The 16,682-nt window shown below is 32.8% G+C and overlaps 2 protein-coding genes across 2 annotated transcripts; one reads left to right on the top strand and one right to left on the bottom strand.

Moving 5' to 3' along the window:
• Positions 1–387: 387 nt before the first annotated feature.
• LOC110991289 (sodium/potassium-transporting ATPase subunit beta-2) lies at positions 388–4,475 on the top strand. Its single transcript, XM_022256603.2, has 6 exons — positions 388–472; positions 833–1,013; positions 2,037–2,291; positions 2,840–3,132; positions 3,586–3,754; positions 4,212–4,475. Exons 2-6 carry the CDS (start codon positions 854–856, stop codon positions 4,313–4,315), a joined length of 981 nt encoding a protein of 326 aa, XP_022112295.2. The 5' UTR covers positions 388–472; positions 833–853; the 3' UTR covers positions 4,316–4,475.
• A 494-nt stretch (positions 4,476–4,969) lies between these two features.
• LOC110991319 (sodium/potassium-transporting ATPase subunit beta-2) lies at positions 4,970–14,995 on the bottom strand. The gene is made up of 7 exons (XM_022256647.2): positions 14,791–14,995; positions 9,073–9,201; positions 8,324–8,446; positions 7,946–8,124; positions 7,590–7,694; positions 6,816–6,984; positions 4,970–6,265 (listed from the first exon to the last, which is right to left on the bottom strand). Exons 1-7 carry the CDS (start codon positions 14,924–14,926, stop codon positions 6,156–6,158), a joined length of 951 nt encoding a protein of 316 aa, XP_022112339.2. The 5' UTR covers positions 14,927–14,995; the 3' UTR covers positions 4,970–6,155.
• Between the last annotated feature and the right edge of the window lie 1,687 nt (positions 14,996–16,682).

A 16,682-nucleotide genomic window follows, 5' to 3' on the forward strand; every position in this document is an offset into this window, starting at 1 on the left:
AAGGACACTAATCTGCCCCTCTCGGGGAACAATGTACAATAGGTAAAGTAATCTACGGCTTAGCTCATTCTTCACATATGTATAGGTACCTTTTTATTAGCGAAATTGTAGAGGATTCCCAAAAACCAAACTTTTTAAAATTTAGTACGACTTAGTTCCTTAATAGGGCTTAGGGCAATCATTTTTACATCTGGAAACAAGAAAAAATATTGCAATAAAGACTCAAATTAATCACACGCTACTGTTTGGCCATAGGCCAAATATTCATTATTAATTCAAATACTTTTTACCCTAGATAACGCTTAAGCTAACCCCGATCTAACTAGGGATAATAAAGAAAACCTCCTACAAATCATATTAAAGGTCAGTAATTGTCCAGTGACGCATTACAACGTCCTATTATCCTATGTCGGTTGCCGATTGCGCGGGCGCATTCATTGCGTGCACACTACTCTGCCCATCTTCCTGACATGTAAGTTGCGAATAATTTTAAAAATTCTGATATTAACAGATTATCATGTGTAATAAATAACATTAAAGAGTATAAAGAGGCAGAACAATATAATTATTTATTCGATTCCACACTATTATGCCACGAATTATTTATTTATTTTGAGATTAATATATAGAAATATTATAATGATACCTTAGTGTTTAAATATTTGACTAAATATTTAAGGCAGCCACAGATGTAAGGAATAAAAATATATTAAAATATATGCTACATCAATATTTTTTTAACAAAAATTATAAATATGTTTTTATGTTACTTATCATACAACATTATTAAAACACTATAGTCAGATATATAAATACAATATTTCTCTTGCAGACCCAGACTGCAGACTTCAAGATGACAGTGAAAAAGCGTCCATCAGACCTCTCCAGTCTGGAGCGGTTCAACATGTATTACCGTGAAAAGGAAACACCACTCTCAAATAGTCAGAAGATGAAGAGGTTCGTCTGGAATCCAAAGACGAGACAGTTCTGTGGCAGGACCGGAGCTAGTTGGTGTAAGTACACAAATCCCAAAGTATTTCTCTTTACTGTTAACTACTAACTATAGATTTTTGTACGTACTTACTTACGTTGTTCTATTGTTCATCATCACTAGGTTTTAATTTCAAGAGAATCTATTGTATAAATTAGAACTGTTGAGAATTAAAGCAAATCGGCTTGAGAAACTAAGGAGGTAATAAATTCATTGTAGTCGTGTGTGTGTGTGTGTTTTTGAAACCCATAACTTAATGGCCACAAAAGTAAGTGCGAACAGAGCGTACATAATCTTTGAGGTTGATTTGTAAACCAGTCTTTTACTGCAATCCATTGATTTCAATAATAAACAATAAAACGTAACGCACTGAGGTATTGTTTAGACTTTTCATATCAGAAATAAACTCTCAGCCTCTGAATTTAAAATACGAGTATTAGAATTTCGGTAGTTTAGAAACATAAGAGCAGTCAAGGTCCGCGCAAGACGGCCCCGCCGGAAGCGACGCCGGTGCAGAATTGGTCTCATTGCTACATCCTGTGACACTGCCACACTAGTTGTGGCTAGTAGCGTCCAGTTTGATCTTGAAATTAATACTATTCAAAGATTTTAAGTACATAAGGAATGGATTAATTTAATTTAGGAAGTTTTCGCTGTACTATGATGTAACGTGATTATAAATTCGAACCTTATTCTTTTATTTATATTCTTATTTTAAAAGGCTTTAAGCATTACTGTATTATAGTAAAACGTTGTGTATTTAAATTAAAGTGTGTGTGTTTTAAATAAGTAGAAATGTTAAAAGATAAATTATGAAATCTTCATATATGTAATTATGTATGTGTATCTACAGTCTACACTAGTACTACGCATTTGAAAGATACTTCAACGGATCGGTTTGACTGCTGTTAAGCCTTCAAAAGCCGTTGTAAATAACGTAACAGGTTTGAGTTTGTACCGGTTAAAGGAAAAAATAAAAATACAGTTTAATCCACTCGTAATAAGCCGAATGAATGTAAGCCTATTGAAGAATTTTAATTTTCAGCGAAAATAGCGTTATTTTACTTCATCTTCTATGCGGCGTTGGCTCTTCTCGTTGCGATATGCATGTGGACCTTCCTGCAAATGCTAGATGCTCGTCAACCAAGATGGCAGCTAGAGAGCTCAATTATTGGAACCAACCCAGGCCTAGGCTTCAGACCTACTCCACCAGAGGTCGCTAGCAGCGTAGTCTGGTACCGGGGAAACAATCCTGGAAGCTACCAACTGTGGGTGAAGGAGCTATCGACGTTTTTAGAAGGTACTAGTCTTACCGCAATGTTACTATTGGGAAACAAACGCTTATAGACTAGGCTCTAAGGGAAAGACTCAGAAGCGAGACTTGGACCTTCGTCAGCGGCGTACATTAAAAATTTATTGGTTATTGACGGTGGTTCGCGCCAAGTCTGGTTTCAGAATACCACCTTGAAACTGTACATCGCTCATCAATAATTGTGACCTTAAAGGTCACAATTATTGATGAGCGATATTCAATTTAGGAACTAAGCATCTATTAACACTTGCCTTACTTTGATTAAAATAATGATTTTGGACGATTGAAATGTCTTTTCGTGTTCCCATATTTTTCATTTTATAGAATACGCTCATCAGAACCTTGATTGTCATAATATTGTGATAGGATATAATTACACTGACTTTGTAATACATACTTTATTGTAACTTTAGGTCATACTTTTACATGCTTTTTTAATTAGAAGAATATGCTTACTTACGAAATCCGAATGTTGTATACATGCAAGGGACAAAACTCCATAGTACACAATTGTCAATAAATATTATTTATTTTAGCATACAAACGTGATGGGAAAAAGACGAGTGCCGGCCAAAATATTCACAATTGTGATTTTAAGCTACCTCCTCCTGCTGGCAAAGTCTGTGATGTAGATATTAGCGCCTGGGGTCCTTGTGTCGAGGAGAATAACTTCGCATACCACAAATCAACGCCGTGTATCTTCTTAAAACTGAACAAAATATACGCTTGGAAACCAAAGTTCTATGATAGTTCTGAAAACTTGCCTGAACAGATGCCCATTGATTTGAAGGAACATATCAAAAACATGACTGCGTATGATAAGAATTATGTAAGTTAAGGAATTCTATGAGCAGACAACGCACTTGCCTTTTGCCATTGAGATTGTCCAGCAGATGTATTAGTTACCATCTGGCGAACCTTGCGGAATGTCCTATGAATAGTGTATTAAAACAATAATAATAAATTTTAAACTGAATCTAGTATCAACAATTTAATATGTTACTGCGTCATATAATATAATACGTTAAGAAATTAATTTTCCGCCAAAAAACATTTGCCAAAGATTTATTAGTCGGTTTGTCGATTTATTTATCGGCCACTTACCGAAAAACATAACAAAACATAATATAAACAATCAAAAGACTGTTTCTTGTTTTATGAAATATATAATGAATTTATGAACGGGAAATAAATTTGCATCCGAAGAAAGCTTTGTAAAACATATTATTTTTTTATAAAGAATAAATATTCATTAATCTGAAATAGATATAATATTTTACAGCTTAACATGGTGTGGGTGTCATGTCAAGGTGAGAACCCCGCTGATAGAGAGAACGTTGGACCCATACAATATTTGCCTTATAGAGGATTCCCGGGTTATTATTTCCCGTATACAAACCAGGAAGGTTACCTCAGTCCTTTAGTAGCTGTTCATCTGCAGAGGCCTAAAAGTAAGTGTAATTTACGCTTTGCATTCGGCTGACGTTAATAATAAAATGAGACGAGTCAGTTTCATTTCATTACAAGTACTGTAGTGAGTAGATGTTACAGAAGTGGGTCTTCCCTGCCTTATACCTTTTTTTTAATCTACATAGGTAATATTGTATGTGCTTTACAAGAACTACACAATAAAATGGAATTTCTTAATAACTTGAAATTCAAGTATGTAATTATAAACTCGCGTTAATATCCTAAAATATTTAACTGTTAAGATATATGTGTAATTCATAATTTGGTTTACTTAATTTTAAGTGCCAAAATCTTGCAATATTCATGTATTGTTACTAATTAGAACAATTCGTTAGTTCACGGTTGTATACGATAGAAACCTCTACACAAATACAACCGTGAACTATCAAAGCTTACGTCTGTTACATATTAAATTACTAAATTACATAACTATTACAGCCGGGATGCTCATAAACATAGAATGCAGAGCGTGGGCACACAATATCAAGTACGACAGAGGAGAGGGCATGGGATCTGTGCACATTGAGATAATGGTCGAATAATTGACAACACACACAAACATCGTAAGCTAGTTTTAAGAACTGTCAAATTTATCTGGCGTTTTTTATTTGATAGATCTCAAAACTAGACATACGGGCGTACGACAAATTGTAGTTATTGAGTATTCATTTGAAGAATGTTTGAGTAAATTATTGAATGATATTTGTGTTTTTTATTAATTCCTTTAAAAAATTACGTGCGTGGCTAAACGTGTCATACACAATTGAGTGTAATCAAGTCAACGATTTAATTATAACCTAAGAATTCTCCGATAGAACGAAACAATACCTTTTGTTAGTCGAAAGTCTTTTGTAAATATAATTTCATCTAATATACTTACTAGTTCAGTATATTGACATAGGTAGACAGAACGATGACTCCTTTCGTATGATTGTGATTGGTCAACGTATCGCGTATCTGTGAGTTACTAAATAAATCGCAATTAAAATAAACTATCGCTAGGTCTTACATTTTAGATTCTCATAACCAGAGATTTTAATTTTGTTTGATACTTTAGTTCAGTCGAAGTACATAGTCTCTTTGAATGTTTTCTATCTGCAAAAAGTCTAACATACCACAGAACTTCTATAGTCCTATTATAGTATAGTTATGGTTGGTGTATGTATAGTATGGATAATGAAAAAACATGTAACTCAAATAGAATTTAATAATTTCTCTACAGTGCTTTTACTACAAATATATATAATATAACAAAACAACATACATTACACATATTTTCCAAAGGCACATTCGAGGCACTGCTTTAATTAAAAAAATTATTCTTAGGTCCTCTTGGTTAAAAACTTATAACAAAAGATATTTAAGTATTCACTGTATTTCACAATCACTGTATTATTACTGTACGGATTAGTGCTTAACGTCCATAGTGTGTATAAGCAATCTTTGATTCGATTCCCAGGAAAACAAAAAATAAAGTACTGATTTGTAAAAAACCAGAGCCTGCCAGAGATTTAGAGGTCTGGAGGCCTACAAGGGAGTGGAGACAGGATGTCAAATTATTTTACAAGTAAGGAACAATTTTTTTTCGAGTCGAGTTTTAATCAATAATCTATTGTGAAATCAAGGCCCTGTCTAAAACAATGTATTGTTAGCAGATAAAGACAGTTGTATTCCAGAACTTTCTAGAACAGAACATTCCAGAACAGAAAAAATAACTGTAATCTTTTGCTACACACATTGTTTTATTTATATAACATTCGCCTCTAAGAGATATTATGTATACTCAAACAATTATGAAAAAATACATTATTTTCAAATATAGTTTCACCTAATAAACTATTTCAGTACATTGACACAGAAGTGTGCGAGAAGCAATAAAGCAATGTATTCTTGGCATAGACTATAGAGCAAGAATTATTATAAACTTCACACTGGTTTCTATAGCAACTAAGAACCAAAAAAAAGAGTTCTTTAACGTATATTGTTATTATTATTCACTATTTGTATATCCAAGTATGTTCAAGGGCCGCGACAGATGCGGCCTACGCTAAAAAAGTTACTATAGCAGCTGTATATATATGTACGTCATATGTTACATAAGTATATATGTAACATTGTATTAATTTATTTCATTTTAAGTTCTGGTATAAATATTAAGAATATAAATCATTATGCGTAATAAACTCTAACGAACGTTTAAAAGTATTAAAACCCTTAATCATCTGAAATGAGCCTCTTTAAATAAACCCAACATTGATATATTTTTTAACGGTTGAAATGGCTATACAGGGTTACAGGCTCATCGAGTAAATTTAATACATTCATTGTATAATTTACTAATGTTATGAAGTTTATAATAACCCTAGGAAAAATTGAAAAAATCTAGTCCACCATAATCTCGAGATGAGTGGAGCCCATTCTCTCCTTTAAACTCTCAGTGAAGACAATGTTGCGCGCCCAAGCTCTACACCGGATGTTTATTATTTGACCACCTGAAATTAAAGAAGGTATTACATTATTATATACATTACAAGCTGAAGAAAACTGTACTGTAATATAATTATATATTGTCCTTGTATATTGTCCAATTGTTTATTTTTTATAATATTTATTTGAGCAGCTGTAAGATTACTTATGTTTAAAAAAAAGAAATATCTTAATTGACTAGAAAATTATACAAAATCTTTTGATGAAATAATCAACAAGTTAAACAGATCAACTTGCTTAAACCCAATTGAATGTTTTCGGCTTTTGGGAATTTTAACACCAACTATCCTAAGCTATTATTTCCAGAAAAAAATATATCTCTAACAGTATTTTTACTATGCGTATATATTTAATGTATATTCGGAATTCTAACATAACCTAGACATGCAGTCAAGCTTGCACTAGCATATGCTACATAAATAAATATAATATTGAATTCGAAAAACAGACAATAAGATTGAATCCTTGCAATGTTCATACAATTATTTTAAACATTATTAATAAACACGAAATTTATTATTTTTTGTTCCTATTCAACATATATTGAACACTCACGTATAGGATTCAATAGTTGCACAGCGACTAGAGGGCTGAGGTATCCGGGTGTGTTGTTGTAGGGGAAATAGATTCCCGGTAGTCCAGGATTTGGCCAGTACCGCAAAGGTCCCAGTGATTCTGTGTCTGCCGGTCGCTCGCCCTTGCACGACAGCCATACTTGGCGACGCTAAAATATGGAATTAAATATTAAGAACCACGTAAAGACAGTTACTTGTAAAACTTTATTACTATATATTCGTATGTATATTAATAATAACACGAAACGTGGACTTAAATCAAGATTTTTACAATATGGTATTTCCACGTCCAAGAAATGATAAAACTACAATTGCTTACACATACTTATACACAAAATAATGATACAACTACTTCGTTTTGTTCCCAGGAGAATATAAGTTTATGCTCCTATTTCACCATGCCTCCTGCTGATAGAGGACAAATCATTGTTTTTAATTTATTTTAATATTATTAATTACTTAAGATATCATGTAGAACAGGGTGTAATGGTTGCAGCACCTTACAAAAATTGTGTAAAACAAAAAAAAAACTTGGCGACTAAAGAGTGGCGGAGAGTTTATTTTCGGTTCTCTTCCGTTCTACGCCCTTGATTTGAGAACTGGCAGTAAATGTGAAAAAATTTATATATATTTCTTTTTTGCTGTTCATAACTACACATTGTGTGATCTATATGAATAAATGATTTTGAATTTGAATTTGAACTTCTATTTAATACTGGTAATATAAGGTGAAGGACCAATTGGACTAAGGTACCTCTTCTGGTGTCATAGTGGTATTTATATAGTTCACGATGTCCGGGGGCATGTTGGGTGGCAAGTCACCAGGATCGTCGTAAAACTGGGGCTGCCAGTCGTATATCTATAAATAATAAAGTTATTGACACTTTAGTTCATTATGCTGCTATTAATTCGTTAGTCAAATCTACTTTAGAGAAAATTATAAAATTTCAGAAAGTGCTTGATTATATAGAGGACCGATAAATACACTTAGTCCATAAGCCAATACTGTACTTAATTAGTCCTAAAGAGACAAAAACTGATTAGAATAAGAATAGAGTCGGAGTGGCAAAATTATAAGAATCTCTTAAAATGATTGATATTTATAGTAACCTTATTAAGTTTTATAATAAGACAGGGCGTGCCGTCAGCATAGCCATAGTCGTTTTCGCTGGAACACGGCCCCAGTAGGGATGTGTCGAAGGTACACACATCACCCGCATGAGGATTCTTCAGCTGACAATCTACTTGATTCTCTCCTTTGTTGATGAGCAGAGATTTATTCTTATAAGCTGAAAATGATAATAAAATATTTTACTTTAAATATTCAGAAAAATTAAAACGTGTGAAACCCCTTTATTAATAAAAAATATAATTCTTCATTTAGATGTAATGAAAAACTAACTTAATTCTCATTGTACACAGTATTTAAAGCGTATTAAGGGATTTAATCCTATATGATCCAGATTTATGAGTAAATTAAATACTAACGTGCTAAGAATTCATCTAAATTGTCCGTGTACTTTTTGTATGAGGTTTCATTGTCCAATCTGTACCAGATAAGAGCTCCCTCCTCAAAGACAACAGGCCTATGCCCCATACCGGGGTTGTTTCCTGAAAGTAATTACATAATATAATCAAACTAATTATCATTAAAGCAGATATTTTTTAAGTTAAAAAATATTCAGCCGAACAAAAAGGACATTTATGGACAAAGTAATAGATAAGTATAGCTCATGTTTGTTAAAAACATATTGTATTTTAACATACGGGTATTTTTTAAAGAACAAATAAATAGCTCGGTAAAACATTAAGTACCTATACTGAGTGGAAATGAAATGAGTAAAATTATATAGGTTTAACAATACATCACAGTTTCCGCCTTTTTAAGAATCCTTCCTAAAAAAATATAAATTAAATTACAATTTGGTCACCGACTGGGAATCGTATTATACGCATTAAAAAAGAACATCGAATACTTATACTGTCGTTAGATATCTATCTCATTTGAATATGGAATGTCATTATATAAATTAATTTAGGTCCAATTATCAATAAATTGTTAATTCAAAACATTACTAGTCCTAGAGGCCTCAGATTTTTGTATGTGTTACTTGATCATTTTCCTAATACACGTAGGTACTCTATTTATCTTCTATCCTTGACACAAGTAGACTATCTCGCAGTGTCCTCCACCGTACGACACTTATTTACACGCATATAAATATATATGGACTCACCAATTATGGAGTCAGCGAGTGTGAAGTAGGGTATATGCTCGTCCACGGATGCGAGAAGACCACACATGCAGATGGAGAAGAATATTATAATGCAGATGTACATTACGAGGTAGATGAGGCCTATGACTCCTGTAAAATATTGGTTAGTTTTAGTGACTTAAAAAAATAAGGTTATCAGATTGATTTATATGTATGTGATATGGCAATTGGATATTTGCAGTGCAGATTGGCCGCCCGATGGCAGATATCGCAGATATCACTGTGGCTGTGTCGGCGGAGTTAGTGTATGTGAATATGATTATATAAATATGTACTCAGACGTGCTGAAAGCTAAAATCCCAATTTTCATCAAAAACTGTTCAAACTGTATTTTTGAGATTTAGGCATGGGTTGCTCCACGCATTTAGGGGTATGAATAATATACCGAAGGAAATGTTGATTGATATTTGAAGTGGGTTTAATTTTTCTAAATTCTTAAATGATCAGCATAAAAGCTGAGTACGAATTTGACTTTTTCAGGATAACCATTTTTCGGCACTTGCGTAGTCCCAAAGTTCTGTCTAAAATGAAAATAATGATAAAAACAAAAGTACTGATCAGTTTATATTGAGAGATACATCAATTTATAGTACACTCATTACGGAAATGAAATATCTTATTAAAAATGACCTCCCTCATTTTTAATACATACAGGCCCTTAAGCGCTGCGGCCAGTCATCTATCGCAGCACGCACCATATTCATGTCTTTTTTTTTTAATGGATTCAGACTCTCCAAATTTTTGTGGGGTTTATCACAGAGCTTTCTAAGACCAGCCAAATTTCATGGTCCAAAGAATTAAGGTCCGGACTGAAGGAAAGCCAATCCTCATCTCTAATTAAGTCGATGTTTTGACGCTCAAACCAGGCTTGAGTGGTCTTGGCTTTGAGTGTAGGCGCAGATTCCTGCTGGAACACGAAGTGATGTCTCGCAAATAGCGTACTAGTCTTTGACAATCCGATCCAAAACCGTCTCTTGGTACACTTGGTTTTTACTAGATTTTTGACACTCCAGACTATAGGTACTCCAATAATAGGTAGGTATCTAAGTATAGAATATCGCGTTACATAACCACAAACATATTTCTTTTATTTCAATAAAACCGCAATATTTTGTTACTTGTAGTATGGATATTCAATTGAAAGAGATCGCTTACAAAAACAAGTAGCACTACAACCTTTTAAGTCAAAGCCTCAAATTTTTGAATCTGTTTGCGCGATTATTATTTTTTCTTAGGTGAGCTTTCTGTGTTACGCGCTGTTGACTTTTGGGTCTAGGGCATTTCGAATGACCATTGGTGCACTGCCGGGACCACACACCTCAGAGATAAGAGTCACATTTTTTGTAACAAGAATTTGTGTACATCAGATGAGCCTCCTGCCCGTTTGACTCCTGTTCCATAAAAAAAAAACAATATTCTTAAACGCGACACTCAACTTCAGGTAACGACATGCTACTTTTCTTATAAAAAAAACAAAATAGTTTCAGGAACTAACGATTCTATAGAACTTAAAAAAAACATTATCACCCGTAAAACGTTATTATTAATTGGTGAAATCATTGTAAGATACCAAGAAGGTCGAATGAAGCGTAAAAAGTCTAAATAATCATGATGATGGAGAGTACTTTACACACTCCTAATTCCTAAAATTCCTCTGAGAATATCCTAAATGACGCGATTCGGACGTGGTCGAAATAGCTCGGTCAGGGACTGTTTACATTTACGTAAATCACACCAATTCATACTTTATGGGTTAGCATAAATATTTCTAGATCATATACACTAGATTATATACTAAACAATTTTCACAGAGACGGGATCTAGATACCCGGTATAGATTAAACTATAAATAATAATAATCACTTTGGTGATATGAATAAGGCAAATAAATATGTAACTGTGGCGCTTCGGTCATTAATTAAAAAAAAAATGATAATTTAATTCACGAAACAGCTAGTTTGATTTATACAAACATTACCGACTTCATCATCACTACATAGTATAAAACAAAGTCGCTTTCTCTGTCCCTATGTCCCTTTGTATGCTTAAATCTTTGAAACTACGCAACGGATTTTGATGCGGTTTTTTTTAATAGATAGAGTGATTCAAGAGGAAGGTTTATATGTATAATAACATCCATTAAATAGTGGCAAAGTACTGTTATTTTTAGGTTTCTAATGTGATGTCGTAAATAATTACATTTTTTCCGCTTACATTGCAAACGCAGGCTTAACCCTACCAGTTTTATCAAAATAATGTACTAAGTATTTGTGTACACATTGAAAAAGTCTACAGAAAAGTCCGTGATGGTATATGTCTATCTTTTATGATAACCCACAATAACTTTTTTTGTCATTTACTTTTTACGACAAATAATGGCTAATTTTCGAAGCGATTTTAACCAATACAGCATTAATCCTTAACCAATTAAATACCTTAAATACATTGTTCATTTAATATAGATCTATACAGCCAATTACAGCTTATTTAGCAGCGATCGAACGCGTATATTATCGGAGCTTTCCAGCGACGGAAATAACAATACATAATAAAAACCATTTCATCAGCATTGCACCCGTGCGAAGCTGGGGCGGGTCACTAGTAATACAATAAAGTATTAACTAATAATTATATATACATATATCAAATTCGTGTTTAATAACCATGTATTTCCAACAAAATTATTCAAAATTAATTTCGATATTTGTGGTGCAATGGTGTTTGGAGAAACTATGTGTTTTGTTCTAATAAAATGCCTCTATTTTACCTGCTGATACAAAGCGTTTATAAGTTTATTTTATTTGAATATATCAAGTGACGCATAGCGTAATTGTTCCAACAAAGTTCTTCTCACCCGCTGTACACCTGCGACCCAAAAAGTCTTGGCCTCTGAAATTAGAATCTTCCAGAACCTTTTGTTTAATGCAATCTTCCTTTTTTTTTAAATTTCATAATTCTTCATACTTACCAATGACCACATCATTTGATTGATGGAAACTAATTAGGTAAATTATGTATAGTACAATGTGTTTTTCTAGATCTTAATAACCAAGATATTGATTAGTTCATTTTAATGCGAAGCAAGGGTTATGCTTATTAAGGGAATTCAAATACAATTGATAGTTCGCAGCGTGTGTACGTACTTCTCAGTGTCTGAAAGACAATATTGATTTGTAATATCGTAATATGGTCAGTTGACGCAAAACACAAATAGAGCCTCTCCCATCGGGAGGTTGTCCCCACCTCTTGACGCACACTTACATTACAAAGCCAAAGGACAAATATAACAAATTTGGCGTGGGGAACGCAATGTTTTTCGTCTCTGACCATTATTTTTATTCACATGTATCGTGTTCGTGTGTATACTTTAATATTCAGAAAACACAAAAATGAACGATGATTGATAGTTTTAAGGAGTCCAACCACAAAGAAATTTTCAGAAAGTACAGTCTTCGACGAGTGCCACAAAATTATATTCGTTCTGTATATCATTGTTCTTAAGTTGTCGTCCCATTAGTAAGGAATTTAGCTATAGATACCAAGATTCTGAATAAATTTGCCGGAAAGCTTTTTTGAGTCGTTGTCTATGTATGTATGTATGTATGTCTAGTATAGTATGCTTGCTCAATGTCACAATAAGACCAAATGATTGCATGTCCAAAATAGATCTATTGTTTGAAGTTGTATTAGTAGTCTTTTGGGACTTCAAAATATATTTTTAAGAACGAATATGATTTCGTTTGTGACAAAGAATCTATCAAATATGATTTTATAAAGGATTTTTTTATTATCTACAGAATTGTAACACCATTTCGAAACTGATTTTAAACTTCCTCTATTTGATTTAATATCTCCCAAAAACTCGCACATAAAATATATAAATTTGGTATGAATACATGTAGTTTTTTTTAATATAGACATTCTGTATAAGTAGGTATAAAATGAATGCGGCTAGTGTTCATGGTAATCTGAGTTATGGCTTCCAAAATAGATGCTGAAAGCATGTTTCAACTGAACGTTAAATATGAATGCATTACTTTAGATCTAGCCTCGATACGAGTTTATAAAAAAATATTACGATCCGTGATGGAATCGCATTAAACACAATTTATTGAGTGTTCTGGTGTTATCATTTTATCTTAAAACTAACAATATATTAAAAATGTGTGAGTAATGGAAAAAACTTGGCGATAAAAAAGAGTGGCGGAGAGTTTATTGTCAGTACTTCTCTTCCGCTCTACGCCCTTGATTTGATAATTGGCAGTAAATGTAAAATTAGAAGCATTCAATGTGTAATTCTTTTTTTGAATTAGTGTACATTGTGTTACCTACATGATTAATTGATATTTGATTTAATTCAAGTCGTATCGCAGTTGTAGCCGCGTTGTAGTAGGCTTTTTCCATAAATTAACTATTAAAGTGTTTTTGCTTAACTTGAGTTTAATAGATTAAATGTATTTTTTTATTAAATAAAAACCAAAGCTACACCGATATAATAAAAATAAAATACAACATCTAATGTGACTAGCACTTACAGGAAACATATACAAAGATAAAAATACATCGATTTCTAAATTAAAAAAGTAAAGGAGAATTGATATCGAAGGATGAAGGAAGCAACATGTATATTCATGCTTAGATTTCACTAGCCTATGCTCTTCTGTGAAAGTGCCTAAACATTTTATAAGAAGATGTTAATGTTGTGTTAAAATACAAAATATACTTATCATAATATTCATTATTTCTAATTAGAATGCAGATTTCAAAAATAGCGAAAGAATCCCTACAACTTTTACTTATGTTTAATTAGAGAGATGACTGATGAATGACGTTCTAATTTTGTATTTATTTTCAAAATTGTTGCAGTGTTAAATTATGATATTGATTATATTATAATTGACCACATATAACAGAGTAATTACGTCTAGTAGGTTGTCTTGATATTAATTAAACATTCCTCATGTAAGTCTTTACGTATCTTAGTCCTGACCTTAAAGATTACGAACATGAGAAACTTTAGCCTTTACATTTTTGTGATTTTTAGGAATGCTATTATCATGTCCTGTCGTCGAATAATAAACCTATGAAGCACAAGTTTTAGTAAGTAAGATAGTCTAAAAGCGCGACTTTGAATAGATGTATATTTTATTTTATTAATGCTTATCAAGTAAATTGCTGTACATTTATAAATTAATTATATATTTATAATATATATAATAAAAATATAAATGTACAGCAATTTACTTTTAATTCTTGCTCATGTCAATCGATAGCTTTTTGATTTAAATTAAAATACATGCCTTTTTAGTTTTACAGGTAAACTCGCTTATTATTTTAACTGTATAGTTGCTAACAACGCCGTTGTGAATATCGTCATTTATTAATTAATAGTTATAATGTGGAAATTTAAGAACACATTTCTTCGATGGCTTATAGAAATCTACAGAATATTTTAATATCATGTTTGTTTTTAAAATAAATATAAAATTAATGTTTAGGACAATTTTCAGTCGTAAATAATTTACAAATGGCTCGCAAGATTTCACTGAAACATGACAGCAATAAACTTGCTAATTATACAAAAAAATATATTTTCGTTTAATTTACAAAAAAATCAAATTACCTATTGTATATATAAGCTCGAAGGGATTAAAAAATTCAAAATAACGGCCAACTCACCCCATCGTTTTGGCGTTCGACCCAGAAATTTTCGTTCCTCCGGATCCCAGATCGCATATTGTATCCTCTGAAGGAAAGGTCTTTGTGGTGGTCGTCTGCAATAGTTCACGACTCCATTTGCTTGGTCCACACCCATCTTGCTCTGCCCACCGAGGTATACTGGCGAAGAAACTCGGCATAGAATGCATAGGTGCGTAGAGCTAGCATAGATCTGGATTAGTTTTTACCGCTTCGTTGCAGTCTCGTAAAGGCTGTATACGTTTATAAACTGACTCTATGGCGTATTGGTGAATGTTTTGATGTTTCTTTTACAATTTAACTAGCAATGGTGGTTTAACAGGCGGTTATTTTTATTAAACAAACGGATCTGATCTAGAGAAATATGAATATTTTTGTCTTTTATATACCTTTTACACAATATTAAAGAAAACACTTTTTTACCGGATTGAAGCTATGCATTATTGTCACCGTGACCACGCACGCTGTAAAGTACGCGAAACGTCGGATAAAATTAAAATTATGTTTAAATAATATAAGTTTGCAATAATATATAGCTTCAATCCGGTAAAAGAGTTTTCTTTAAATTAATGTTTTTATGCTATTGAAACACCCTTTATCGCCCATCTTGGAAAATATTAAAAACGATACCTAGGACTGATATGTATAACTATGTTCTTTAATCTTTGCCGTACAGATCCGCCCAAATCTGCCAGGAACCGCCCTCCCAGCCCAGGCCAATTAGTTCCCGATACTATTAGCTATGTGACAAAGGCAGTGTTGTTTGAACTAGTTAATGGAGGTACGGGTAATTCAATTATGCTAGAAAATGTGATCGAAACTTAATCTATACGTAGATCGAATTTAACATTGATATGTACAAATTAGGTTCGTCATCAGGGTCATCTCGAACAAGAAACATTTGAACTCTTGCAGTTATCAAAAATATGTTTTCAGTACTTATAAGTTACATAAGGATGTACAAAATTAATAAGAAAAATTATAGTGTTAAGGTGACATTTATTTATTCATTAGAAATTTCACATAAAATTTTGTACTTGTAACAGGTAATTTTAAATACACAAAACACAAACAATGTTTTTAAACAAATACCAATGTATTGTACCTAATGTATAATTGATAATGATGACATGAATAAACTATGATAAATGTACAGTTTATTACTACATTACACATATATTAAGCACTAAGTTCTTACAATTTAAGAAAATTATTTTACACCAGGCAATCGTTTTTAATTGATTTAAGTTAAATATCTTCTCAACCACCTTCAAAAGACTTGGTTGATGAATTTTTAGTTTTAAATTTATTACTAAAGGCAAATTGTAAAAGTGAAAGTTACTGAACTAAACCTATACGATGCAGCATATCAATATCGTCGCTTTTAAAAATAATAAATTTATTTGAATATTATTTTCATAATCGCAAATACACAGAAGAGAACTGGATGACCCGTCAGAAAACGATAACTTTGCTATGACAATTTTTTTTATTTTATTAGCAAAATACCTGCGGAACTGTGAACGGGATGGACTGAATGGCAAGACTGGACCATCACAAGAATTGAAAGGGTGAGGCTGGCTCCGTATTGTACAGTATTCGCAGTGGTATATTTGACCAAAGGGAGGCGGAATTCTGTAGTGCTCAGCGATCCTTGCTCCTCACTGGAAGCCATCGCGGGCGGTTGCCGAGATTCGCCAGAACTAAGTAGAGTGCCATGAAAATGTACTCAAAAATAGGTGAAGGCGCACTTTGGCACATAGGGAAAAGAGAGGGAGGACGCTGAGAAGGATGCCATTGGGAGGCCGGGACGCGTACCCACTTTCCCACTTGCGATGGCTGACAAGACTCAAAACTTGACACCTGGAACGAGC

Source organism: Pieris rapae, chromosome 10 (assembly GCF_905147795.1).
Source record: "Pieris rapae chromosome 10, ilPieRapa1.1, whole genome shotgun sequence".
In the NCBI taxonomy this organism is placed as follows: Eukaryota; Metazoa; Arthropoda; class Insecta; order Lepidoptera; family Pieridae; genus Pieris; species Pieris rapae.

Coding starts and splice junctions, on each gene's coding strand:
- LOC110991289 (XM_022256603.2), top strand. CDS start 854: ATGACAGTGAAAAAGCGTCCATCAGACCTCTCCAGTCTGGAGCGGTTC. Junction 2,292..2,839: donor GCTATCGACGTTTTTAGAAG/GTACTAGTCTTA, acceptor TATTTATTTTAG/CATACAAACGTGATGGGAAA. Junction 3,133..3,585: donor CTGCGTATGATAAGAATTAT/GTAAGTTAAGGA, acceptor AATATTTTACAG/CTTAACATGGTGTGGGTGTC.
- LOC110991319 (XM_022256647.2), bottom strand. CDS start 14,926: ATGGGTGTGGACCAAGCAAATGGAGTCGTGAACTATTGCAGACGACCA. Junction 9,202..14,790: donor TCGAACGCCAAAACGATGGG/GTGAGTTGGCCG, acceptor AATATTTTACAG/GAGTCATAGGCCTCATCTAC. Junction 7,695..7,945: donor TTATTATAAAACTTAATAAG/GTTACTATAAAT, acceptor TATTATTTATAG/ATATACGACTGGCAGCCCCA.